The sequence below is a fragment of the Monodelphis domestica genome, chromosome 6 (assembly GCF_027887165.1).
Source record: "Monodelphis domestica isolate mMonDom1 chromosome 6, mMonDom1.pri, whole genome shotgun sequence".
NCBI classification, from domain to species: Eukaryota; Metazoa; Chordata; class Mammalia; order Didelphimorphia; family Didelphidae; genus Monodelphis; species Monodelphis domestica.
Window position 1 is genome coordinate 204,962,810 of NC_077232.1, and position 26,186 is coordinate 204,988,995.

Here is a 26,186-nt window from a genome sequence, read left to right on the forward strand (position 1 = left end):
AAGATTGGGGCATTCAGAGAAAAGGGAACTTCTAGATAGATTTTCTTTAAATTCTCTATGCCCTTTCAGATGCCAAATATGAAAAATGAATATTCTAAAATGACATCAAAATTGCTGAATGTCTGAAGAACTCTAATCAACAAAATGACCAATTACGATCCCAGAGTTTCATGATAAAATACACTACTCACCTTCTGACAGAGGTGATAGACTCAGGATGTAGAATTAGGCATATTTTTTAGACATGGCAATAGGGGAATTTGCTTGACTGCATATTTTTTACAAGGGCTTTCTTTTTTCTTTTTCCATTGTGGAGCAGGGAGGGAGAAAAAACAAATCATTATTTATTGAAAAATATAAAATTACATTTAAAAAAGAAAATAAATATAAAAGGAGAAAGAGCACTGATCAGGAGCCTGTGAACCTGGTTTCAAATCTTGGATCTTTAACTTATGTGCCTTTTGAGGCCTCATTTTCCTTTCTTTGAAGTAAAGGAGTTGGCTTCCAATTTAACAAGGCAGTAGATCCACAGGCAATTTAGCCAGGTGTTACAGAAAGACATTTGAGTTTGGAAAAGGCATTGAGATGCTCCAAAGTCAAGTAAGAGAAGTCATTTCTTCTTCCCTTAAAGTTGTCAAGCAAAAGCAAAATGACCACTTATTGATTATATCATACCCAACTGGCAAAGAGTATGAGGCTAGAGTTAGAAGAAATGAGGAGGAGTTACAGAGAATCATATTTAAATTTGATATAAAGACAAGTTTCCTAAACAAATAAAATGGGTTCCCCTTCATTGGAGATCTTATAGGTCCAAGACCACTTATTACTGATGCTATCTACTAGTGGTATGAGACTCAAAAAGAAGAGAATCTCTATGGATCCATTTTGACTTGGAAAACCACAATTTAACATTATATTGAATTGTATTTTTATTTATTTTGCTAAACATTTCCCAATTATATCTTAATCAAATTCTGACCTTACTCAGGAGTTTTGTTGGCCCCAGCAGGTCAATGGACCTCAAGTTTGACACCTTTGTTATGGAAGGACTGCTGGCACATGTTTGGCTTGTATTTGGCTTTTGAGATTCCTTCTAAATCTGAAATTCAGAGATGTCAATGCTCTCTGTGTGATACTGGACAGGTTATTTAATATCTATACATCTCAGATCCCTCCGTTGTACAATGGGTACAATAAGATTTCTATTTGTTGTTTCATCCATTTATTTATTCAACAAGCATATTGTGTTCCTACTCTTTGCCAGTTGGGTATTGTGTTTGAGAATTATAGTCTCTGTTTACAATAAATTTTCTTATTGGGTTATGTAATTTGTTAATTTTTCAAAAGTCAGTCAACCCAGCAACACTATTGCTGGATCTGTTCCCTAAGGAGATCAGGGAAAAAGAAAAGGAACCTATATGTTCCTAAATATTTACAGCAGGTCTGTTTATGGTGGCAAAGAATTGGAAATTGCGGGGTGTGGAAGAGGTAAGTAGAGAGAAAGGTTTTGAAGGACAAGCCAAGATGCAAGAAACTAGGCTGGGGACCTGTCTTGTCAATCAAGATGAAGATTCTAAAACAGAATGTTCCCAGGAGGAGTGGCAGTTGACGCTGGCAGTTGAGACTAGCTGAAGACCCTGATTGTGCTGGCTTGTTTTGGGGGCTTTCTGATCAAGGGGAGACCCTTGCACTCTCTGAGATTTTGACTGACCAAGAGTTGGGGTTTTTCTGGCCACAGAGAGAGAAGAAGGAGAAACTTGGCTTTTGGGTTGGTTCTCTCTCTGAGAGTTTAAGCTGGCCAGGAGAAACTGAGAGACCTCGATGGTGCTGTAAAAGAAGAAAGAAGATCTTAGCTGTTGTCCTCCATTTATCTAACTGTTCCTCTTCTCACCTTTGTTACTGGACTATTTCCATAACCCTCTCAAATTCCCCTTATAGATTAGGGAAACCCTCATCCCACTTTCTTCAATTTCCCATCCTGTTATCCCAATAACCCCTACTTGAAAAAGGAAAAGAAAAGAAGATCTTTATAGTTCACTTGGGGCGGGGGGGGGGCAAGCCAAAGGCTTCAAGAAGAATTGGGAGGTAAAGGGGGGCAGGGAGAAGAGGGTTGTAGAAGGGAGGGAGTGAAAGGGAGGAAGAGGTTAGAAAGATATACTGATCCATCAGCCATCAGTAGGGATCAGTAGACAAACACAAGAGCATTCCCCAGAGCAATTCTCCTGTGTAGCAGTTCCCTTGTGTGACAGCATCAGGTTCCCCTGTAGCAGCTGCTCTCTAGTCTCAGTTTCCTACAGTTTACTTCTATTTCAAGTGGCACCCTAAGTCTGACTGTACCCAACAATCCCACACGCAGGAAAGAAAGACAGTAAAGATGTTCAAACAAGTAAGTTTTTGGTGTGGTAATCATTGCAACCATTGCCTGCTATTGGGTATACCATATACTATACAGCAAGATAACCCAATTGGTAATGGAAACTGTGGATTATGTTAGTAATGTTGCAATGACTGTTTTATCATTACCATTTCAACATGAATTGGTTCTCTGGCAAGTCCTGGCACAAGTATATGTAATCTTTATGGCTGTGTTGCAGACACTAACCCAAGTGAGGAAAGTTTTCAGATTCATGGTACCTCTTAAGGCAGAGAAGGTTATGGCCATTGAGAACAACTTAGACAAGATGATTAAGGCAATGTTTGAACAACTCATTAAGGAAAAAGGCTTAGATCTAGTTATGGGCAAGGACAATGGGCAATCAGAGAATGTTCCTCAGGAAACTGAACGTGGCAGTGGAAATGAGAACCAGGCTGCTAGTACCCCTGAGAAAATATACCCGTTGAAGGAAGTCACCAAGCTAACAACTAATGCTGGTGTTATTCACTCAAAGGCCCATAGACAATTCATTCCTCAGGAACTTGAGTTCATTAAACGTCGTTTTCCAAAATTTGTGGACAACACCTTTAAGTCCACAAGGAGCTGAAGAGAGCATTTCAGATCTTTGATCCAGATTTTGAGGATGTTGAATTTCTTATATCAGAACCGTTCAACTCCCATAAACAAAGGCAATTTGTGGAAACAATTAGATCTGAAAGCAATTTGACAAGCTGGCCTACTGTAGATCAAAGAGAGGATTTGGACTTCGCCAAACCAATCTGCATGTCATACCTTAAATGGTGCAGGGAGGATTTGCTTCAAGCCATTAAGCAATGCTGTTCCAAACCTAGTGCATGGTCCAAGTTTCATAAGATCAGGCAGGATAAAGAGGAACATCCTGTCACATACATAGACTGTCTGTCAGAGATGGCAGAGTCAATCTTAGATCTAGAAGCTTATACTGAAGAGACAGCTGAGAATGTACATAAGCAATTTCTTAGGGGATGCACACCCAATTTGAAAGTATTTTTCAAGAACTATTTCCCTAAGTACAACTCAATTTCCCTGATTGACTTGAGAGAGGCTGCGAGTTACCTACATGAAAATAATTTAGAACAGAGTAAGCAAGTACAAGACTTGAAAGATAAGTTAGAGAGGACAGAGAATGATTTAAAAGAAAAGGAAATTGAAGAAATTAAGAATCTGAACATGGTTAGGACTTACACAACATCTTCTTAAAAGATACGGAGTTACAGGGCAAGACCAGTGCAAAGAGAAACTAGGGAGTATTTCTTTTGCCACCAAAAAGGTCACTTGATCAATAACTGTTTTTTAAAAAAGAAACATGAGAGTAATAACAGAGACAAACAGAATGCACAAACGAGGTACAAGAAGTTCACTTGTTGACATTGTAAGTTAAAGTCCTTACAGCAAGCTCCAGACTTAAATGAGATGCAAAAGGCCATAAAAACTGGAGCAAAAACCAAAGTATTCAGGTATCATTAGAAGAGTTATGATGCCAAGCCCGTAAGTTATTTAGTGTGACAAGCAGTAGGAATAATGACAATGAGGCTGCAGTTGAAATTAATAGTGAAAACATGGGAAGTAGTGAAAATTCTGTGCAACGATGTGAATCTGTGAATGATAGCCATTGCAATAAGGCAAAAGAAAGGCAGAAAAAGTTTAAAGAATATGAGGCATATTTAATGGAATGACATCTCAGATAGTAAATGAAATGAAAGCCTTTGAAATGAGTTGTACAGTAACTAAACAGGAATAGTCTGTAAAGGAAATAAAATCATTCCTACAGAACTTTTTCCAGTGTAGAGTGGATAATGGGATTGAATTGTGCAAGAGAAAAAGAAAGAAAAAGTCACAAGAACTCAAACAAAAGTTTGTGACCGATACAGAGACACATAATTTCAATTCTCTAAAGATTACTGTTGCTAAAGATGACAATGCTTTAAAAACATTCACAGATGAATTCCCACCAAACTCTGTTGTTTCTGAAAATAGCTTCATGGCAGAGGTACCCTTAGAAAAGTCATCTGATTTGAAACCAGAACCTAAAACTTTCCATCCAGCATTGAGTGATTTAATTGAGAAAAAATTAACTGGAAATGAAGCTAAAATTACTTTTGAAAAATTTAATCATATTCAAAGTAATGGAGGTGACATAGTTAAATTTGAATCTGGGGATGGAATGGCAGGCTTAGTAACAACCAAGGATTCAGTTAGTGCCAATGTTCTAAATGGCAAAGGGGTATCTGGCCAAAGTAACAGCCATGGTTTAGATTCATGTTCCATTGAAGACTTCATTGGGAATGAATCAAATCAAGAAGAATTAACTGGGTTACATATGCACCTAGAAGAGGGTAGCAAGGATATAGACAACGGGTCATTAGTTATAAACACCTTGACTACTAAACCAGAAACAGATACGTGTTGTTGTGGGGGGCAACATGAAGACACACATGCTATTACTGATGGTGCAGGGGGAAATGCAGAAGTACAAATCTTATTCCCAGAAGACAGTAATAAAATAGAGGAAATGATTCCTATCTCTACACAGTCAATTGAGAATGGAGTTAAATATAAACCTCAGACTAGTGGTAGAGTAGGATCTGTGATTATTAGCAGTGGAGAAGATCTAGAAGAAGAAGCTAACTCCACATCATCAAATTTACCAATTCAAAATGAAAACCAAAAGCTTAGTAGTGAGACACATCCAGAAACTGATTTGAGTAACACAGAAGCTGATGACAAAGGCTTAGATCAAACTACAAAGCCAGAGTTACCAACATCTGACAAGAGTTCACGTGGCATTGAGCAAGATCCAAATGCCATAGTGATTGCATTTAGTTACTCAGATTCAGACACTGAATCTGAAGGGATACCAGAAGGCGTGATAATAATGGATGAAGATGATGTAGAACAAATGCCTTATCAGTTTTCTAAGCTTTATGAAGAGGTAGACGAAGAAGGGGAGGTGTGGGACACAAGTGAAAAGATAGAATACCTGGAACCGGTGCCAACAAACTCATACCAATATAATGATGAGGAATTATTCTTTGGGCACAGAAAAAGCTGTATACCATTGGAGGAAATTTATGCAAGCTTAGGGGTTAACAATGAAAATGATTTTATAGACAAGTTGAATTATATGGCTTATGCTGATACAGATTCGGAATGGGAAGGATAATATCAAGAAATATGTTGAGAAATGGAGGAAGGGACATAGATACACAGTTTTACTTCTATTCTCTAACTTCAAACACATGACAAGCACCATTCAAGCTGTAACAGTGAAAACAAGATTAGTTAGAGCTCCATAGGGTAACATTCTACACTAAACCTTATGTGAATGAAGACTAGTCTTGGTATAGATAGCAGAGGAAATAAGTTATTCCAGCAAAAGAAGAACAAGTAATTCAACAAGAACACTCCTAAACTTTTAGCAAAATTCCAACTGATAACTAGGAAAGACACAAACATCTAGAGTGCTAGAGAAGCATAGATTCACATTGGTTGAATCTGTCATGACAAGACTTTAACAGCAAGATATAGTTGAAAACTGAAAAAAAAAAAGGTTATCCATATCTCTCAACCTTCATCCTATAACATTCTATACTGGGGGAAGAAAGAGAGAGAGGGTATACCATGAAGATATTATCTCATAATTTCAGATACCTCCCTTGTCATCAGTGACAATACATATACAGATGACATCTGAGAAAAAGTCCTAGTCATGAATTGCAACACAGATAGCCCAAGGAGAAGAAATCAATAAGGCTTGTGAATGAAAGCCTACTGAAAGCACTGGAGAATACTAGCCACCAGAACACTATAGAGAGAACCCTGCATATGTTAAAATAATGAAAGCATAGCACCCATGAAGATATATAGCCATCAACACAGAAAGAAACAAGATACAGAACTAAAGTAACCATAAGATAGATTTTAGTGAAAGGTGAAACAACATGATTTAGCAAACTTGAAAACTCAAATCTTATGCATAATACTCACACCCATCCATGTAAAACACCTGTACATCTTACCTGCAAGCACGAAGAAGCACAAATGCAAAAGCTTACCTCCATATACAAAGAAAACACATGTTCAGCATACTTGCATGCATGAAGAATGATTGATAATTTCTGACATACATGTAAGATTACATCATACTTCCATGCAAAAGTAATTTTTCACTCTTGCTCACACACAGGTTAAAACCTAACTTGCACACATGTTTGTGGTTTGTTTATGTTCCGGGTTCCTGATTGTGGCAGTGGATCATGATTTGAAGAACACAAATCTTCATTCAAGTAACAGAAGACTGAAGAGTGATGTGCTGACCAGAGAGCAAGAAAGAGATTCTACAAGCAACATGTATGGACATGAAAGGACTTTTGGAACTTTGAAATCTTGGAACTTTGATCGTGGAGATATGTAAGAGTGTATCGTACATGTGAACATCACATATATATGCATGCACATCATACACAGAGTACATTATAGGAAGACATTCATGGATTGGGTAAGTATATAACGTGCATAGGCATAACAAAGAGACACACTGATGAGATTTCTGTGGGAAATTCAAACAGCTAAAGATTTTTCTTTTCTGCTTGAGATTGCACAGAAATCTACAAGGATGTACATATGTAAAATTGTATAGATACTATATACACATGTAAGTACTAATATCTACCATTAACTTTATTAAAGTAAGTCATTAATAATCTAACTACTAACATTAGTGATAGCCCAGTGTATTTGTTTAAGGCATAAGAAAGTAGAGATATGGTAGTTCTGAAGTATAGAAGTTAGATTTCATTATGATTGTTCGTTAGCATTTGTTAGTGATAGGAAATTTTCTTAGTAATTATATAGACAGTAGGACATAAGATAATAGCATGTTTTGAATGTTACTGAAATTATTGCCTTGATTTGACAATTGTTATTTAATTTGTTATGATGTAAACATTTTTTGTCATGTAAATCCCTTACCTAAACCATTTTCCTATCCCACTCTTAGCTTAGCATTTAGATAAATAGAATAGCTAAGATGAGTTAGGATTTTGTTGTTTTGGGGAGGATAAGGGTATATTTATAATAGAACAAAGTTAAGATAGATATATGACAGTGTTGATAAGGTAAGTATCATTGAAAAATGTAAGTTGCATTGTTTCCTAATAAAAGGGGGGATTGTGGAAGAGGCATGAAGAGGGAAAGGTTTTGAAGGACAAGCCAAGATGCAAGAAACTAGGCTGGGGACCTGTCTTGTCAATCAAGATGAAGATTCTAAAACAGAATGTTCCCAGGAGGAGTGGCAGTTGACGCTGGCAGTTGAGACTAGCTGAAGACCCTGATTGTGCTGGCTTGTTTTGGGGGCTTTCTGATCAAGGGGAGACCCTTGCACTCTCTGAGATTTTGACTGACCAAGAGTTGGGGTTTTTCTGGCCACAGAGAGAGAAGAAGGAGAAACTTGGCTTTTGGGTTGGTTCTCTCTCTGAGAGTTTAAGCTGGCCAGGAGAAACTGAGAGACCTCGATGGTGCTGTAAAAGAAGAAAGAAGATCTTAGCTGTTGTCCTCCATTTATCTAACTGTTCCTCTTCTCACCTTTGTTACTGGACTATTTCCATAACCCTCTCAAATTCCCCTTATAGATTAGGGAAACCCTCATCCCACTTTCTTCAATTTCCCATCCTGTTATCCCAATAACCCCTACTTGAAAAAGGAAAAGAAAAGAAGATCTTTATAGTTCACTTGGGGCGGGGGGGGGGGGGGGGGGAGGCAAGCCAAAGGCTTCAAGAAGAATTGGGAGGTAAAGGGGGGCAGGGAGAAGAGGGTTGTAGAAGGGAGGGAGTGAAAGGGAGGAAGAGGTTAGAAAGATATACTGATCCATCAGCCATCAGTAGGGATCAGTAGACAAACACAAGAGCATTCCCCAGAGCAATTCTCCTATGTAGTAGTTCCCTTGTGTGGCAGCATCAGGTTCCCCTATAGCAGTTGCTCTCTAGTCTCAAGCTAGAGGTTTTCTTACTTCCTCCTCCCTTTCACTCTCTCCCTTCTCCAACCCTCAGCTCCCTCCCCCCCTTCACCTCCCAATTTTTCTTGAAGCCTTTGGATTCTTCCCTCCCCCCCTAAGTAAAATATAAAGATCTTCTAGTAACAAGTAATAGTGTCACCACAGATTTACACTTCTATTTCAGGGGATGTCCATCAATTTGGAGAATGACAGAACAAATTGTAAAATATGATTGTGAGGAATACTACATTGCTTAAGAAACAATGAACAGGTTAATTAAAAAAAAACAATGTGTAAAGGACTATAAGGGATAATGAAAAGTGAAATGAATAGAGCCACGAGATCATCATACACAATTACAGAATTAATATTGGAAGAATAAACTGTGAATGTTATCTCTAGAGAGTGAATTAAAAGGTGATCCGAAGACTTAATTTGTATGACCGTTATCTGCCTCCCAGATGACTCTCTGTGATGCTGGGAGCATAGGGAGGGGCTGGAACACTTGTGGATAAATTCTTTTAATCAAATTTTAAAACAATCAGCCAGTAAATAAATATTTGTTAATTATCTACTCTTGTGATATGTACAACCATGTGTGCAAGATACTGTGCCAAGAGTTGAGGATGAAAGGTAAGACAGCTTCTTCCCTCAAAGAAGCTCACACAGTGAAACAAAGGAGATAACATGCAAATGACTATGTACAATCAAGTTATATTCGGGATAAATTTAACCTAATCAAAAGAGGAAAAGCACTCAGATTAAAAGAGCTTGAAAATGGCTTCCTTTGAAGGTGGAATTTTAGCTGAGACTTGAAGGAAGCCAGGGAATCCAAGAAGACATGAGGAGGGGGATAGCTTTAGAAACTGAGTTTTTATTATGTATGAATAGATATTGTCCTGTGAATCCTTTGACTTCATCCCCAATCTCTTCTCTTCCCCAGTCTCCAACAAAGTAGCTCTTTTCCCTGTCAAGGCTAACCTTTACATCTAATTCCACCTTCGGCTGTCTTTTTCAGTAGATTGCCCCCTTAATTGTCCTTTCTTTCTAATCTTCAATCTCTCCCTCACTACTGTTTCTCTCACTACTTTATCCAAACAAACCTCAAACTCCTTATGGTATATCGCCTTTTCTTAGCCAAACACGTGGGGGAAAATGTCTACACCTATTGTTTCCCCATTCCTCCAACCTTTGCGATCACTGCTCAACTGAAACGACTCTCCAAAGTTACCAACAATGTTTAAGAAAAGGCCAAATCTGAGGCCTTTTCTCAGTATTCATCCTTCTTGATCTACCTGCTGCATATGACACTGTTGACAATCCTCTGAACTCATTGGATTCTTTCTCCTCTCTGGATTTTAAGGAAACATTTCTCCCCCCCCCCCCCCATTTTCTTCCTATTTTGCTGCTTCTGGGGAGATCTAGGGGAAAGTTTGCAGAGCACAAGGTCAATCTTCAACCTGCCAGTTCCACACAACAATGAAACCACGCCCCCAGGACCCCTCTATCTCCCCTCCTGTTGATAGAAAGGAAACCTGCTTTTTAATACTTCTGTGACTGTCCAATTTAATTACTTCATCTGGATCTCAGTTTTCTCATCTGTAAAATTATGGGGGTCGAATTAGGACGATTTGTGACATCCTTTAGGCAGAGAAAAGAATACCGAATTTGGAATCAAAAGACCTCTGTTAAAAAAAAAATCCTGTTCTGGACAAGTCACTGTCCTTTTTCTGGGTCTCCTTTTCTCTTCTGTAAAACGGGTAGGTTACTTAGAGGCTCTGGATTCTGTGTTCTGATATACGGGAGCCCAGTCTCGTAGGCATTGTTGACTATACTTTGATCACGGTCATCATACAATAGGATTAAAACCCACGCTCACCAATGGGGTGAAGCTGGGGGTGGGGTGGTGGTGGTGGTAAATGTTTCAGAAACAAGGAATGGGTTTTTCGCTCCTCTTGTCCGCCCTTCTCCCCCAACCTGTGGAAAGGTTGGCAAAATAGCTAGCCTAGTTGCCCTGGCAACGACTTAGACCCGCCTCCTCACGCCGTCACCAGCTTCGGGTCCCTTCATTCGGAGTCTTCCAGCAAACCAGCTGAGTGGCTGGAAGCCGGGGTCTCACTATCCTCACTCCATCTTCTTAGCCAATAAGCGTGGCAGCCGAGGCCTCGCTCCCTTACGAAGCACTACGACACTCGGGAAAGGACCACTCAGTGCCCATGAGCCGGTTCTGGCATCCGCCCCAGACTGATTCTCTGGCCAATAGCAAGCGGTGGGATCCGGCTTTGCCTCTGCAGTTTCGTGCGGATCTCTGGAGGTGAAGGGCCAGGCGCAAGCTCCAGGGGTTCGGTTCTGCGGCCTCTCTTTGGGTTACACGGACCTGGTGAGTTGGGGAAGCGCCGCTGGGAGGGAGGCGACGGGGCTTCTGGACGGGGCCCTCCCGCACAATGCGTAGCCTGGCACGGCCACTGGTACAGGGATGCGGAATGCAGAGGTGCGGAGGGATGGAGCTGGGTAAGCTTAGACTGTGCCCCCCTGGGTGGGGGTGAGGGGAGTTTGGGGGGATCTGCGCCTGCGCTTCAGAAAAGCTGGGCCGGGCTGGGGAGGGAGGAGATGAAGACCCTGCATTGCCTTCGCAGAACTCAGGCTGGCATAGAGGATAACAGGGCAGAGTAAGGGGCGCCAGAGCAGGTGACTTACGATTTTATGGAAACCGAAATACGTTCCCTAACTCCACCCCCCCCCAAAAGCAAACCACTCCGCACCTCCTCCCCGAGGTGCGTTTCCAAAGGGGTTCAACAGGTCCGGGCTTTGAGACCCACCAAGCTTTGGGCAGAATCTGCAGTTGTTCGCAACCCCTCCTTTCCTGGCCACCTGATGCTTCGCATTTTGTGGCGTCAGATGAGGAAGAGGACAAAAACAAGGACAAGGATGACTCAACGGTATTACGTCTGGAGCTAAGAGCAATCCTCATTTCTGAAATGATCTATATGTGTTTGGGCTGGATTGTATTTCTTGAGAATGGAGTAAGCTGTCGATTTTGCTAGCAATTAAAAATGTGGAGAGAAAAGGAGATCCTAATGCATAAATAAGTAATTCATTCAAAAAACATTTATTGCAGGTTCTCTGCGAAATAATTGAGAACGTTTTTGTAGAGCTTTAAGTGTTCCTGAAGAGCTTCTGATCCTCAATAACCCTGGAGGTAGGTGCTACTTTACAGGTGAGGAACCGAGCTGGTCAACCAACTAGCAGCTTTTGAAGCAGAATTTGAACTGGGGTTTGTTTCCCAGACTTCCTAACTCCAAAGCCTACCATTGGGGACATAGAAAACAATCTCTAAGATTGTTACAATCTTTCAAGGAGACAGAACAATAACATTTACCAATCCAATCTGTTGCCAAGGCCTGTTGATTTTACCCTTGCAACCTTTCTCCTGTGATACGGCCACCAAGGCCCTCATTTCTACTTTTTGTCATGGGCTGCTAGTTGGTCTGCCTGTCATAAATCCTTCTCCACTGCAGTGTTCTCCCATTCAAACCTATATTCATATTCATTCATTCATCTATTTAGATATAGATATGAATGGTGGATGGACTGGAGTAGGGACATATAGCTGCATAACACACACTAGGGAACATATATACTAGTAGTATATATGAGATATACAGATGCTTTGTACATTATATTTCTTATTTTTTTCCTGGTCCCCTTCTAGCTGCTTTTTTCCATGAGACCTAGAAAAAAATTTTCAGCACATTGGGCAGATCCTCTATCTATCAGGACCCCACACTAATGAAACTACATCCTCAGGACCCCTCTCCTTCCCCTACTTGTATCAAAACAAAATTAAAATAAACCCTGTCATTTATGTAGCATCCCAGCTCTGCTACTTCATACTTCTGGGATTGGCCAATCTAATTAACTTTTCTGGGTCTCATAAAGGGTTTGTATACATATTTTATATTGGGTACTGTCAGAAAAGACTAGGACAGAAATTTCTAAATTATTTCTGTGTCTTGAGCCCTTTTAACTGTTATTGCTGTTTGTGGATCAACCTGTTCTCAGAATAATATCTTTAAATGCATAAAATTTATAGGCTCATAAAGGAAAATGATTGTTAGAATATAGTTATCAGAATATAAATAGCCCTGGTTTAGGAGATCATAACCTGAATTGGGTCTATAAGGAAGCTAAGGATACTATTGGAATGAGGTATGGGTAGCTGCATGTGCCAGAGACGCAGTGCATGGCATGTTGACAAGAAGGGGAGAGGGAGGGACTATGAAATCATTTGAGGCTCAGATTATGAAGGGATTTAAATATTGTAATTGTACCCTTAATGCCTCATCCAATTGAAATCTTTTAAGGAGAGGTAACAGAATAGTACTTTCTCCTAAAAGAGTATAAATTATCATCTATAAAAATAGAAGTTCTCCAACTGAAATTAATTACATATCATGAAATCTACCATTTTAGTTGTCATGGAATGATACTCTCTTTTTCAGGTGAACTGCAGGTACTAGTGTTTGCTTAGGCATTGGTATTTTGAACTCTAAAAGGAAAATTATGGTGTTCAAAGTAGTGACCCTGTAGTTGTTCAAATATTCTATTAAACGATCTGCATATGTCTTGGGCTATTTTTGTCTACATTTTTATAAGACGTGAATTTACTGATAATGCAAAAAAAAAAATGAGTCTGCTAACCTCTATTCTCTCATCTCCCACTGTCAGTCGAACATCTCAAAGTGGATGTCTGTAGAAAGTGTTGGGGTTTTTTTTTTGTTTGTTTGTTTGTTTTTTTAAAACCTTTACCTTCTGTCTTAGAATTGATAGTAAATTTTGTTTCCAAGGCAGAGGAGTAGTAAAGGCTAAAAAAGTGTGGTTAAGTGGTTAAGTAAGCCCAGGCTCACACAGTTAGGAAGTTGCAGAGGTCAGATTTGAACCCAAGGACTTCCTGTCTCTAGGTCTAGCTTTATTCACTGAACCACCTAGTTGCTCCATATCTGTAGAAATCTTAAACCCATCATCTTTCTCCACAAAACTTCCATTCCCAACTTCCCTGTTTCTGAAAAGGGCAGTACCATCCTCTCTAGTCCTCCTAGGAGTCATTTTCAACTCTTTGTTTTGTCTCACCCCCCAGAGCCAGACTGTTACCAGGGCCTGCTGATTTCTCCTTTGCAACATATCTCTTCTGATCCTGTCAGCACCCTAGCGCAGACCCTCATTTCTTCATTCCTGAAATGTTGTTGTCGCCTGCTAGTGGTTCCTGTTTTCCACCTGCTTCCAGTGTCCCCCATTCTTGAGTATCCTCCATTTAGCTACCAAAGTGATGTTCTTAACACTTGGTTCTAACCATTACACTCTCCTCCTTGCTAAACTCCATTTGCTCCATTTTATCTCTGGGATCAAATAGAGGTGTTCAAAGCTCTTTATAACCTAGCTCCCATACCCTTCTTTTCTAGTCTTTTTTTTTGCCTTACAGTGCATTCCCCCCTTCCCCACTCCAACACAGCTCTGTTTTTCTGTCCAGTCACCCCAGCCTGCAAGACATTCCACCTGCCATTTCCCAGCTTTTTCACTGCTTATCCCCATGCTTAGAAAGCTTTTTCTCATCTCTGACTCCAGGCTTCATTTAAGTCCCAGAAAAAATCCCTTTACAAGAAGCCAGCTCCTCTTGCTTCTAGTACCTTCCATCTATTGATTATTTATTTATCCTCTGTATAACTTGTATGGAGTTGTTTGGATATTGTCTTCCCCCACGAGATTATAAGCTCTTTGAAGCTAGAGATTGTCTGTCTCTCTAGTGCTTAGTACAGTACCTAACACATAGTAGGCATTTAAATGCTTATTGACTATTTCCAAATGAAACCTTCTCAAATTGTATCTTGCTTTGCAGCTTCCCAAGCTAAATAAGATTCCTTCCAATTCATTTGACATCCCTAATCTCTTCATATTATTACTAATATTTCCTCACTCACAAAAGCTTCATTCGGCTTACTTAAAGGCCTGGGCTTTAAAATATTCTAAAATAACTGGACATTAAGGAACATTTCTTTGACTACGCAGGTGTTCACTTCAGCTTCTTCTTGTCTGATAGCACTCGCTATGTGCCAGGCACTATATTACTCCCTCTTCCTCACCCAATCTTCCATGAATATTCTTACAGATAGCTGGTATCCAAACCACAAGAGGGGGATTTTCTAAAAGTTTTAACAGAATATATGACAACTTTGTGTGTGTATGTGTGTGTATGTGTGTGTATTATATATAACAAATGCCATGGAGTACTTGCTGTTATTGAAACAAGGTATATTGCATTAAGCCACCAAGTTGGTATTGCATTTTAAAAGCACAAACAAGTTTTTTCTTATTATCATATTTTTGTGTTATTCCCACTAACAGTAGTTTTTCTTTAATTAAATTTTTTTATTTCAATTTACAGAATTTACCTCATTTTCTTTATAACTTTCTACACCCTGAAAATAATGAAAAGAACCTTTGTAACAAATATCTATTTATCTGTAAGGGAATTCCTGAGTTGTTTACATGCCCCCCTCCCGAAGATGTTTCTTTGCGGTTTATCTCTTACACATTTTTTATTCTGTATCGCACAAGTCCTTTTTTTTTTTAACCTGGACTCCAGTTTTCTCATTTGTAAAATGTAAGGATTGAGTCAGATGATTTTCAGGCTCTTTTTTAATTCAGAATCTGTGAATATGAGTATTCTCATACTAAAGACAGGCTATTATTACCTTAAAAAATTGTGGTTTCCTCACCTTTTTTTCCTTTGATAGGATCTCTTAAAGATTTGTTCTTGGAGCAGTTAGATATCCCAGTGGATAGAGTGCCAGGTCTGGAGTCTGGAGGACTAGGTTCAAATATGACCTTAGATACTTCCTAAATGTGTGGCCCTGGGAAAGTCACTTAACCCTATTTGCCTAGCTTTGCTGCTCTTCTGTCTTAGAATTGGTACTTAAAAAAAATTGTTGCCTTTTGTTTTTACACCATAATTATTTCCCCTTCATCTCTAATCTTCATTGAACTCACTCCTAAGAAATGCCAACCTAGTCATCATCATTGACAGTATAGAGCACATTCTGCATTCTCAGTCAACTTTACCTTTGTTATGGACTCAGAAGGGCTATAAGATACTTTTATTCATAAATCTAATCTTTAGAAAAAATCTGGATGAGAAATCTATATATGATACAAAAACACCTCAAATGAAAGTTTTGTTTTGTATATTCTCATAATAGTAACGATAATTCCTACTGTTAGTTTATATACTATGGCATATTTTTTTTAGCTGGATCCTATGATGAGCAGTTATTCCACAAATAAATTATTTTACTAAACATTTTGGGGAAATGACATTCTTTATCAGCCTCTTACACCTGGTCACACAGATTTTTCAGATGGGTTAACTACTGAGGGAAGATAATTGTGGCTATTAGTTTCTCTTTCTAAGGTTAAGAATGTTATAATCAATTACCATTTCAAAGACAATTTTAGTCAGCACAGTACTCTGATTTCATGTACCATATTGAAAAAGAACATATCTTAGTAGTATATTGCTCTTAAATATAATTTCCTGAATAGATTATGGTTCCTAGTTGAACTGACATTTACAAGGGTGTGTATATAGTATTACTAAGGACTTCCTAATGGTAGGAACATAGACAGAGAAAAGCCAAATGTGCTCCCTATTTTTAAGACCTTCAAGTCTAAGGGGGGGAGACAACATGTAGACAGCATACAAACAAACTATATACAGGGTAAATTGGAAATAATTAAGACAGAGAGAGGTACAGACATTACAGAAGGAATCAGGAAAAGCTTCTTGTAGATTTAGCCAAGACTCAGAAAGTTCAGAAAGCTCAGAGATGGAAATTGGAAGAGAGAAAGAGAGTTCTACATATGGGTTACAGCCATTGAAAATGGTCAGGGTTTGGAGCCAGTCACTTGGGAAGAATAGCAAGGATTCCCATGTTTCTGTATCTAAGAGTATGTGGGGAAAGAAATAGGACTGGAAAGGTAACATGATTTATGAAAGGGTTTCTAAGCCAAACAGGATTTTATATTTGATTCTGGTGGCAGTAAGGAACTATTAGAGCTGGTTGAATGGGGGTGTTGGGATGGTAGAATTTGTTATATGAAGAGATCTGCTCTGAGGAAGATCATTTTGACACCTGAATAAAGGATGGATGGAATGGGAGAGACACCAGACAGAGAGGACAATGAGCAGCAGGTTACTGCAATAATCCAGCAGAGAACACAACAGTATGTGAGAAATGTTACAAAACTAAAAGAGACAAAACTTGGCAACAGATTGAATTTGGGAGGGTCAGAGATGAGACCCTGGTTGCAAGACTAGTTGAGTGGAAGGAGTTGTGACTAACCTTCATTGTAATAAGAAAGTCAGGAAGAGGAAAGGGTGTGTGTATTTATCACAGTTTTAGGGGATTTTTCATAACCTTTAAAACATAAGTCAAAATTCAATAGAGGGCTCATTTTACCTGCCTTCCTGGTCTCACTATCAGTTTATTTTTTTCAGAATAATAAGGCTGTTTGAAGAAATTTGAACAATGGCTGCAAATGAAAGTGTCAGCATCTTTGGTTCAGCATCCTTGGCGGTGGAGTATTTAGATTCTTTATTACCTGACAATCCTCTACAAGCACCATTTAAAAATGCTTGGATTTACATGCTGAATAATTACACGAAGTTTCAGATCGCTACATGGGGATCCGTCATAGTTCACGAACTGGTCTATTTCTTGTTTTGTGTACCAGGATTTTTGTTTCAGTTTATACCTTATATGCAAAAATATAAAATTCAAAAGGTAAATATATGAGATTTCATAAATGTTCAAATTTTATTTAAAATTCCCTTTAAAAATCTTTGTTCTTAAATGAATTTACCTGTCATAACACTAGGGAGACACCTACTTTGACATCTTTCTTTGGTTTGTTTAGTTGTATTAAGATTTTTAAAACTTAGTTTTGTAGCTTTTTAAGTGGAAGAAAGAAAAAAAAAAGGATCTGTGTTTTGTGATTATAGAATGAATGAGACCAGTTTTTCTTGTGGTTGGTGAACTGACCTTAAAGTCATTTTGAAAATGTTTGAGCAAAGTAGTTGTTCTGAATAATTTGGATGGATTAAATCCTAGTATATTTTCATGAGAGAGATAAAAGGACACTCTCAAAATATTCAGTCCCAGTCTCAATACTTTATTGTTTTGCCTCATTCGATTCTTAAATATTATTAAGATGAAAGGTAATGCCCTAGTCATGGTCACAATTCATTATCAGAAGGCAACATATTTGTGACTGAAATAGAAATGATTTTTTGGATTAAAATCAGTCTTTACTGAGCATATTTCTAAGCAAATCTTTGAGGCTTTTTGTTGCTAAGTAGCAAGTAATGAAGGATCAGAAGGTGGAAAATTCTTTACAGGTAAGGATTGGTCTATGCATTTTAAAGCTAGGCATTTAACTGGACTCAAAATGGAAAAGACTTCCATTGTGTGTGTTGGGGGATGGGATTGGAAGTGAAACAAATATTCCTGGATTATTTTTTAAGCCATTAAATGATTTTAAATATCCTCCCAAAACCTTCAAGGATGCTTATCAAAATTTATCCCAAGTGAGCTTGATAAAAATGGTCTTCTTACTTTTCAAGGAAAATGCCAGGAATTGAGAAGAAATAAGATGAAATACTGGATTTTGACCTGCAAGTTCTCATTTCATTGATTACTGTTTGAATTGTTTTATGTATTGATTTAGAAACCTTTTTAACTCATTCTTATTCATAGTGGATTAAGTACTTTCCCCCCTCATTCTGCAAAACTTGGGTATCAGACCCTTGTTTAGAAATGCATTAATTTTTGCATTGTTTCTATGACTTCAGTGTAAAATACTAGTTTTCCTGAGAAGAGTGTTATTGAGAAGTAGGAGCTGTCAATTTCCTTTCTCTCAGTTTCTCTAAGGAATCTACACAGCTTTCATAACATGGGAAAATGTGGGTAGCTCTTGATGCTTATTTGGGGTTTGCTACCTTATGTCTAGTAGAAGTCATGAACAGCAAGATGGTTTTAGTGGTTAGTTTGAAAGTTATTAAATCTGAGTTATCCTCTTTGCAGTTTTTTCACCTGGAAAATCAGTGTAATGTATTTGCTGTGTAACTGATGAAATAGTATTAGAGTTAATGAGCACTAGACTGATTTAAAATGCCTTAAGGTTTTAATGAATAAAATAATTTTATTATTATTGTGTAAATGTTATTAGAGAAATTTAGAAATTCAGCAAAATAATTCAAATCCTGAGTAATATGCTGGTATTGGCTAAGACTAAAACTATGACTTTTTTACCCATAGGAAAAACGAGAAACTTGGGAAGGCCAGTGGAAATGTTTCAGAGTACTTCTCTTCAATCACTTTTGCATTCAGCTACCTATGATTTGTGGTACTTGGTACTTTACAGAGTATTTTGCTATTCCTTATGATTGGGACAGTATGCCAAGATGGTACGTAGATAAGGCTTTGATTTTTACAATAAACTGCTGTTTATAATCAAATCAGTACCATGGCTAGAATTTGCTTTTTCAGTAAATGCCTATATCCACTACAGAAAGCATTGCGAATACATTAAGCATATTGAATGTTACCTCATTTGTTTTGTATTGCTATAAACTTTTCATTGCTGAAGTGGAAAAACTTGTCTTGGGAATAGTTAATTAATAGAATAGTTTCTAGAAGTTTATATGGTGGGATAGAATCCTAAAGCTAGGATTTTGAATAGAGCACACTTGAGTGGGAATCTCTTCAACCTTTCTCATAAATGATCAGTCTCATGTTCAGTAGTAGAGATGTCATAGCTCTTAATTGTAAAATTTCCCCCCTTATTTCAATTGGATCCTTGTAACGTCTGTCCATTGGTTTTAGTTTTGCCCTTTTGGGACAAGTAAACAAAGTCTAATCTTTATTCTTTAAAACATTTTTACTATATTGCTGTTGACATCTTTTATTACCTTGATAGTCACAAATAAAAATAAACATATGGACAAAGGAGAGAATAAAGGATTGTATGTGAAACTTAAATTTACGATTTATCACTTCTAAAATAAAAATACTCCCAAATTTAACCTGGCAGGATCAACACTCCTTTTGTCTGCCCCCCTTTATCACTTCCTTCTGCCCTTTTACATGTTTCCTCTAAGTCTTTTTCTTTTTTCTTTTGATTTTCATATTGGTTCTCTCTTCTCTTCCCTACAACACTTCTTCCTCCCATTTAAAACTCCTTTTGTGACAAATGAGCATAGTCTAATCTTCATTTCACATTGTAGTCCTTCAACTATTTGAAGATAGTAATCACATTTGTATTTTAGCTACATTAAATTTATTTTTTTTAAGACCCTTATCTTCTGTATGTGTATTGGTTCCAAAGCAGAAGAGTGTTAAGGACTAGGCAATGGGGGTCAAGTGACTTGTCTAGAGTCACACAGCTGGGAAGTGTCTGAGGCCACACTTGAACCTAGGCTCTCCCATCTCTAGGTCTGGCTCTCAATCCACTGAGCTACCAGCTGCCCCTTAAATTTATTTTTAAAATCACTACCTGTCAAATATTTTAGGGCTAGACCAGGCCTTAGAGATCTAGCCCAATTACTTTATTTTACATCTGAGGAACCCAATATCAAGAGAATGACTTGCTCAGTGTCACACTAGTTAATAACAAACTTGGCACATGGGTTCACATACTCTGGCATTTAAGTTGTGTGTTCTTTCTTGTATAACATGCAACCAGTTATCCTTTCAGTTTATGAAGCTGTGTCCCTCTAAGCTTCATACCTTTTAGGAAATTTGATAAGCATAGCATCTCTGCCTTCATTCAAGTCACTGATCAAAGATGTCTAATAGGTTAAGACTGGAACCAAAGTTCTATGAAACTCCATGACAGACCATTGACTGATACAGACTTTAGGCATTCTTTTTTCAGTCCAATTATTTAAGCAATTATTAATCTCCCAAATTGTTCTACCAACTAGTTCATGTCTCTTTTATCTTATCTATCTACAAAAATTTATAAAATATAATCAAACTCATTGCTGATAATCCAGGAATATTTTGTTAGCATTCCTCTTATCTACTAATCAAGTCAAATTATCTAAAAAGTAAATAAGGTTACGGTGGTATGATTTGTTCCTAAGGAATACATGCTGGATTATATTTGCCATCACTTCCAAACCATCCTTTTAATAATTCTAGAATTTTACCAGGAAATTATATCCCAAATGCCAGCAATTTGCATGTTCTATAGTATATACATTTCTATCTATATATGTTCTAAGAGAATTAGCCTCCAATAATAAAATGAATCCCTGGATTTGAGTTAAGATCTTAGTTCAGATCCTGCTTTCCAACACTTATTAGCATTTTGACCATGGACAAGTTGTTCAACTTTTCTGAGACTTTTTTCTGTAAAATGAAGATAATAGTATCTGCAATACCTGCTTTACAAAGTTCTTTACATGACTTAAATATAATTTATATAAAACACCTTTAATGTGTGTCAGCTATTATACAAAACAACTAAAATGAAGCAACATTGTAATCATTTTTAAAAAGGTAAAATAGATGAAGGGAAAGGCATGACAAAGTGTCATTTTATACCAGACTAAATAACCCTGATCCTTTGATGCAATTCCATTCACTAAACATTTACTCGTTGCTTTCTCTTTGCCATGTTCTGAGCTTTTCCTCTGGAAGCTTACATTTTTCTGGTCATCTTATGTCAAACTTTAAATATCACTGATCTTTTCATTCCATTTCAATTCAGTAACCATTTAATTGGTTCCATCTCTTTGGCAGACAGTGTGCTTTACCTCAAAGAGTTAATAGTCTTCTGGAGGGAAACATTAGGTACACAGATAAGCACTTCTAAAATAAACAATTAAGTAACTTTGTCAGGGGTGAAGAGGAGGGGAACACAACACTGGCGAATTCAGGCAAGGAAAGCTCTAGGAGGTGACATTTGAACTTAAACTTGAAGGGGAAATAAGACATTACATGAGACAGGTGATGGAACAGATTTTGTGGGAAATTTGATAATCATCAGGGAAAACAAAAAAAATGATGCAGCAGTGAGGGCTTTATTTGAATTAGAAAACAAATTTGAGTGAGTGAACCTAGTTAGACATTACTGTTACTTCTATCAGAGTTCCCTTTGTACAGTGCCATTTTGACTCGCCTGGCTTGATGTTTTTGGTCCTCTTATTAGGTGCTCTGGGTTTTTTGTTGTTGTTGTTTTTAATTTGGTTTGAGACAGTTTGGGTTCACTTACTCCTTTTCTGAAATCAAGAACTCTTGCTGCAGATGACTTAACCACTATTTCCAGTCCTGACTTCTCTTCTGAATGCTGATGTGACATTTTGGATGTCACACTGGCACTTCAAATACATCAAGTGTAAAATGGAGCAGCATCACTTAGTCTTGGAAGCCCTTTATTTAATTTATTTTCATCTCATACTGGTAGTTTTCCTGTTTACGAATTTGGAGATCTGTTAATTGTGCGCCTTTTCAACCTCTAAATTTTCATAATTTTTTTCATTTCTAACAAACTACGTTGTGTCATCCCCCCCCAAAAAAAAAAACACAACCAAAAACCACCTAGTTTTAACAGCACTTCTAACCGATGTGTGGCCTTTGTTATGGACTTAATCAGGTCATATGGAATGAAAAGAGGAAAAAAATTCTGTTTTAATATCTTTTAATTAGAAATATGATTCAGAATTGAGCTCTGTGTTTATAGGAGAGAGCAACATAGTTCAATTTTTAAAAATGGATAGTTAGTGGTGAAAATGGAAATATTTTATGATTCCTATTTTTAATTTACAAAGGTTCGTGATGTTGGGCAAATGTTTTGCTTGTGCAGTGATTGAAGATACCTGGCACTATTTTTTGCATAGACTTTTACACCACAAAAAGATATATAAATACATCCATAAAGTTCATCATGAGTTTCAGGTACGTTTCATCTTAGAAAATATGATTTAACAATAGGGTGAATTAAAATTGTGTTGGATTTATTATAAAATAGCAAAACTTCTACTGTGTAAAGACTGTATTTTAAAGTTTTGATTAATTTAGAAGAATTTTAGACACCCCTCCCTTTCCTTGGAGCTAGTTACAGCATACTTGCTCTTAAAGAGGTAGTTATCCAAATTCTTCCCTGTATATGTCTTGTTTTCATTCCAGTAAGCATCCAGATTCACAAGTTGGGTATTTTACTATCTATATTGTGCTCCCAATATAAATTTATAGATTCTTAGTGATGAAAATTGATTCAGAGATCTCCTTAAATCGTATATAAAGAATAGGCAACAATAGTAAAGTCCCAATCAGAGATATTTTGAGAAGTATAGTCATTTTCTTCAGAGTTGGTAATAGAAGTATTGTATTTTGCTATTATTTCTTTAAAATCATCAGGTTTGGTTTTTCGTAACACACTGCCAGAAACATGACTGGCAGTGGTTGTTTGAGACCATTTTTTGAGATCCCTTATGAGATCTTATGAGATCTCCTTGTAGTGGTCTATATCAAGGGTGGTTTTCTTGGAGTTATTGACATTTATATTACAAGGGATTTTTTATAATGCTCTTTGGTTAAAGTATTAAAAAAGTTTACCTGATTTTTTAGGCCCCATTTGGAATGGAAGCTGAATATGCACATCCTCTGGAAACTATCATTCTTGGATCAGGGTTTTTTATTGGAATTATGATCTTCTGTGACCATGTATTCCTTCTTTGGGCGTGGGTCACATTTCGCTTGTTAGAAACAATTGATGTGCATAGGTAAGTTGCAGCTCCTATTTAGATAATACATTGCATTATATCTTAATCATTTTAAGTGAGCTAAAAAATTTGCTGTTTATTAGAAAATATATTCAGACAATTTACTTTCAGAATGGTAAAATTTCTTTTCTTTTTTGAAATATTCATTATAATTTTATTCTGTTTTGGTCTCAAATCCAGAGGGTATTTTTTTTTTAAAACAAGCATTCATTTTCTCTGAAATCTCCTTTCTCCAATTGAACAAAAAAAAAATCCTCACAACAAATATATCATTCCACAAAAGAAATTTATGCATTTTCCATGTCCCCAAAACATACTTCATTCTGCTTTTTATGTCCATCACTTCTTTAGCTAAAGAGTAGGCATCTTTTTTTCCATTTTTGGTCTTCCGGAATCATTTGTTATTATTTTATTAGAGTACTAAAGTCTTTTAAAGACAAGACTTCAACTTTTCATCCTTAAAGAATGAGTATATATATATATATATATATATATATATATATACACACACACACACACACACACACACACATTGCAAAAACATGAAGGACAATTCTACACATAGACATGAAGGAACTCTGCTACTAAGTCCCAGTGGTACAACTTCCTTCTGTAGATAGACTTGTCTCCATAAGATAGAAAAGGAAAGACAATTTATGAAATATTTCATCTCAGGAGTCAGTATGTGGTTGGTATCCAATGCTATCAATAGCTACCCCAAACAACTTTTAAAAACCCAAACTTTTCCTTTGATATTTTTTTCCGAAAGACTACCTCCTTTGATTCTTTATTGTTTTCCATGAACATACCACATATTTCTGTAGTGACAGAAAATGCTCTGATTTTAACTTGATGAACTAACTGGAATTCATATCCATGTTGATTTCTATAATTTCCCTTTCAGTGGTTATTATATTCCTCTCAACCCTTTGAATTTCATCCCATTCTATGCTGGTTCACTGCATCATGATTTTCATCACATGAACTTCGTTGGAAACTATGCTTCAACATTTACATGGTGGGATAGACTTTTTGGCACAGACTCTCAATATGTTGCCTACATTGAAAAGAAGAAGAGATTGCAACAGTCGGATAAAAAGACCAAATAAGCATCTGTAAACTTTCTGGAAGATACACACATAAGAGAACGGTAGCTAAAATTGCTTCAAGGGGGCCAAAATAAGCATGTATCCTGACTACTAAATGATAAGAACCCTTAACAGCCTTCTTTTATCTCTCTAGTGAGAGCTTTTTTTCCTACTTGACATACAAACTGTATATAGAAATATGTATATACATAATATATATTTAATTACAGATTTAGTGAGACATTTTAAAAGACCATCTTACAAAAAAAGCAGAAAGCCTTATAAGTATTATATACATTTTTCAAACATCTTTTTGAAATTGGTAAGCCCATAGATCCTGAAGGAAGATGAAATTGAACATTTGCCTTTTTTTAAATAGAGTGCTCAATGTGGGAAACGCGAAGTTGGGGTTATGACCTTCCTTCATTCGAACCTTGAGCATATTTTTTTACAGACTAAAGAGCAAAATATCAAGTTTGTGCAAGATTAGATTTTACACTGATTAAATTAAGCTTTTAATTCAAGGAAGTGTTGGCTGCATGTGCCGTTCACCAGTAGCCTTGCATTGCCATGAAGCACAGGATGCATGGGAAGGGCTGAACTGTGAGGGTGGTTTGTTGTTTCAGATAACCTTGATTCTCCTTTCAAAGGATTTCTGTTTGATTTCAATATGCTGCTGGTATATGTAAGTTAAAACAGTCTTGAATTCATCTGAATAGAGGGTATTTTAGCCTAGAGATTTTTGTAATATATGTGACTTTTTTTTCCCAAACAAACCGAGGAGCTTTTTTTAATACTCCCACTGTTTTTTTCTTCCCCCATATGTCTAGCGTTTACATGATTTTGATCTGTGTGCTGTAACAGTGAACTGATTGCTGCTGTTTGCACTTGTGGCTATTGGAATAAAGATGTTTTTGTTCTGTGATCATCTGTAGTTTGATCATCTTTTTAAAAAAAATAGCTAATAGGATATTATTATTTCTAGGAGGAGTGTGGGAGTCATTCTAACTATAAAGTTAAGGAATATGGTGTTTTTGTCTGTGCTTAAGTATGCCACCAGTATATTTTCTAGTAGGGAGGTGGGTAGTGTACAGCTGTCAAAAAAATATTTCATCTGAAGTCTGAGGAGCTAGTTTCCAATTCCAGCTATGCCATTACAAGGGCAAGCCACTTAATCTCCCTGAGCCTCAGTTTCCTTATCTGAAACATGTGGATAATACCAGCTTATCCCATTGGATTGTTTTGAAGAGAGTAAGCCCTAGAGTATAGTAGAGATGAATGTTTAAGTTTTTCCAAATGTCAGAAGAAATGTTTAGGCCAGGATGTTTGGGATATTCTCTTCTTGATCTGTGGAAAATGTGGGAGGAAGTAGAGGAGGTTTTTTTTTGCTGTGCACATGTAAGATTCCCTGTGAAGAGTCAGAGATAGTGTTAATACTTAAATGTTGGGTATTTGATTTCCCAGACAGGGTTGGTGGCTGGATTATAGGCTGTTTACTGTGCTATTTTTTTGCTATCCATTTTGTCTTGATATACTGGTGTGATGTTTTTCCCCTCTTCCTCTAGTACTCATTTGAGGTCATATGGGCAAGTATTGAAGATCAAAAAGACAATGGAGATCTGTTTTATCCAGAAGGCTCTTGGCCTCCTGAATGTGTATGTTATTACTATGTATACTCATGACCACCTTTTAGCACTTAGAATGGTACTGCCACCTACTGATCAACTTGTAGAATCACTTTTGGTGACTTAAACATCCTTTAGGTTTTCCCTGTTGGGTAACAAAGTTCTGCAACTTTCACAGAAACTCTTGTTTTGCTAGTTACATTTTTTTTTCATTGATTCTCTGGGC

At 37.2% G+C, this 26,186-nt stretch overlaps 1 protein-coding gene across 2 annotated transcripts; it reads left to right on the top strand.

Moving 5' to 3' along the window:
- The first annotated feature begins 10,504 nt into the window (after nt 1–10,504).
- On the top strand, nt 10,505–25,260 carry MSMO1 (methylsterol monooxygenase 1). Of its 2 annotated transcripts, none has more exons than XM_007496152.3 (7): nt 10,505–10,785; nt 11,524–11,604; nt 16,957–17,242; nt 18,776–18,924; nt 22,294–22,420; nt 23,093–23,247; nt 24,152–25,260. In XM_007496152.3, the coding sequence occupies exons 3-7, from the start codon at nt 16,988–16,990 to the stop codon at nt 24,354–24,356; spliced, it is 891 nt and encodes a 296-aa protein (XP_007496214.1). In that variant the 5' UTR covers nt 10,505–10,785; nt 11,524–11,604; nt 16,957–16,987; the 3' UTR covers nt 24,357–25,260. The 2 variants fall into 2 exon arrangements, with proteins under 2 accessions (XP_007496214.1, XP_056658843.1); XM_056802865.1 differs by lacking the exon at nt 10,505–10,785 and adding an exon at nt 11,104–11,344.
- Nucleotides 25,261–26,186: the final 926 nt, after the last annotated feature.

Coding starts and splice junctions, on each gene's coding strand:
- MSMO1 (XM_007496152.3), top strand. CDS start 16,988: ATGGCTGCAAATGAAAGTGTCAGCATCTTTGGTTCAGCATCCTTGGCG. Junction 17,243..18,775: donor AAAAATATAAAATTCAAAAG/GTAAATATATGA, acceptor TTTTACCCATAG/GAAAAACGAGAAACTTGGGA. Junction 18,925..22,293: donor TGGGACAGTATGCCAAGATG/GTACGTAGATAA, acceptor TAATTTACAAAG/GTTCGTGATGTTGGGCAAAT.